At 42.2% G+C, this 947-nt stretch overlaps 1 protein-coding gene across 1 annotated transcript in view; it reads left to right on the top strand.

Moving 5' to 3' along the window:
- LOC103810885 (urea transporter 2-like) overlaps positions 1–328 on the top strand; it is an 11,550-nt gene extending 11,222 nt beyond the window's left edge. The window contains exon 8 of the mRNA XM_009083806.1: positions 59–328. Coding sequence (XP_009082054.1) covers positions 59–328 — 270 coding nt within the window. The remainder of the gene's footprint in view (positions 1–58) is intronic.
- The last annotated feature ends 619 nt before the right edge of the window (positions 329–947 follow it).

Raw genomic sequence — 947 nt, 5'->3', positions numbered from 1 at the left:
GGGAACAAGAAAAAAGTGGTACCAAAATGACCTATATGTCTCTTCTCTCCCCTCCCAGCTTGGGCTGCCAGTCTGCACCTGGCCTTTTTGCTTTTCTGCACTCCTCTTTTTGCTGATAAATTCAGAAAACCCAGCCATCTACAAAATCCCCCTCTGCAAAGTCACCTACCCAGAAGCCAACCGAATCTACTACCTGAGAATGAAGAGAAGAGCCTCAGAGAGCAGGAGAGAAGAGCAGAAACTAAAGGATCAGAAACCCTCTGCCAACTCAAAAATAAGCACAGGAGGCACCCCGCTGTGCACCCCCAAAAGCCGCCATGCTCACTGATTTCAGGTATACACAGCTGTACAGTTCTGGGGCAGCTTTTTAAATGTCATCCAAGCACACCACAGCTACAAACATCACCTTTGCTAGAGGCCTGCAGGGTAGGGGTTCAGTATTCCACTCTCTGGAGGAAACAGTTTGCCCTTGAGCTAAGCTGTGCAAAAAGAACTCGGGTAACAGTAACAGCTGCTTTATCAATCCACATACTCTTAATTGAAAGCCATCTCTTACCAATTATAATTATAAGAATAGGCAGAAGAACATTAAAGCTGACAAGGGTCTCTATTTAATTTCAGAAGTATAATCTAACAAAATAAATATGCTGAGGGGGCATTGGTGTCTAATAATAAAGTAATGCAAGAACTACTTCAAGAGCTGCACTTCAAATTAAAAATGTGTATATTTAAAAGTCGAATAAACAGACTGATTGCTTATTTTCTTGTGTCCCATCAATGTCTAACCCTCTTAACAGCTACAACACACAGAGGTAAATGTTCTTACAGAGCACATAGCATCTTTGGTGCCATCTCCTGGCTCCTCATTAAATGCCAAGGCAATGAAGGTATGAATATATATGCTTTACTCAGACTAGAAGAGTGACTAGCTAGCAGTGGTCAAACAT

Source organism: Acanthisitta chloris, unplaced genomic scaffold (assembly GCF_000695815.1).
Source record: "Acanthisitta chloris isolate BGI_N310 unplaced genomic scaffold, ASM69581v1 scaffold601, whole genome shotgun sequence".
Taxonomy (NCBI): domain Eukaryota; kingdom Metazoa; phylum Chordata; class Aves; order Passeriformes; family Acanthisittidae; genus Acanthisitta; species Acanthisitta chloris.
This window is presented reverse-complemented; position numbering and strand designations above follow the sequence as displayed.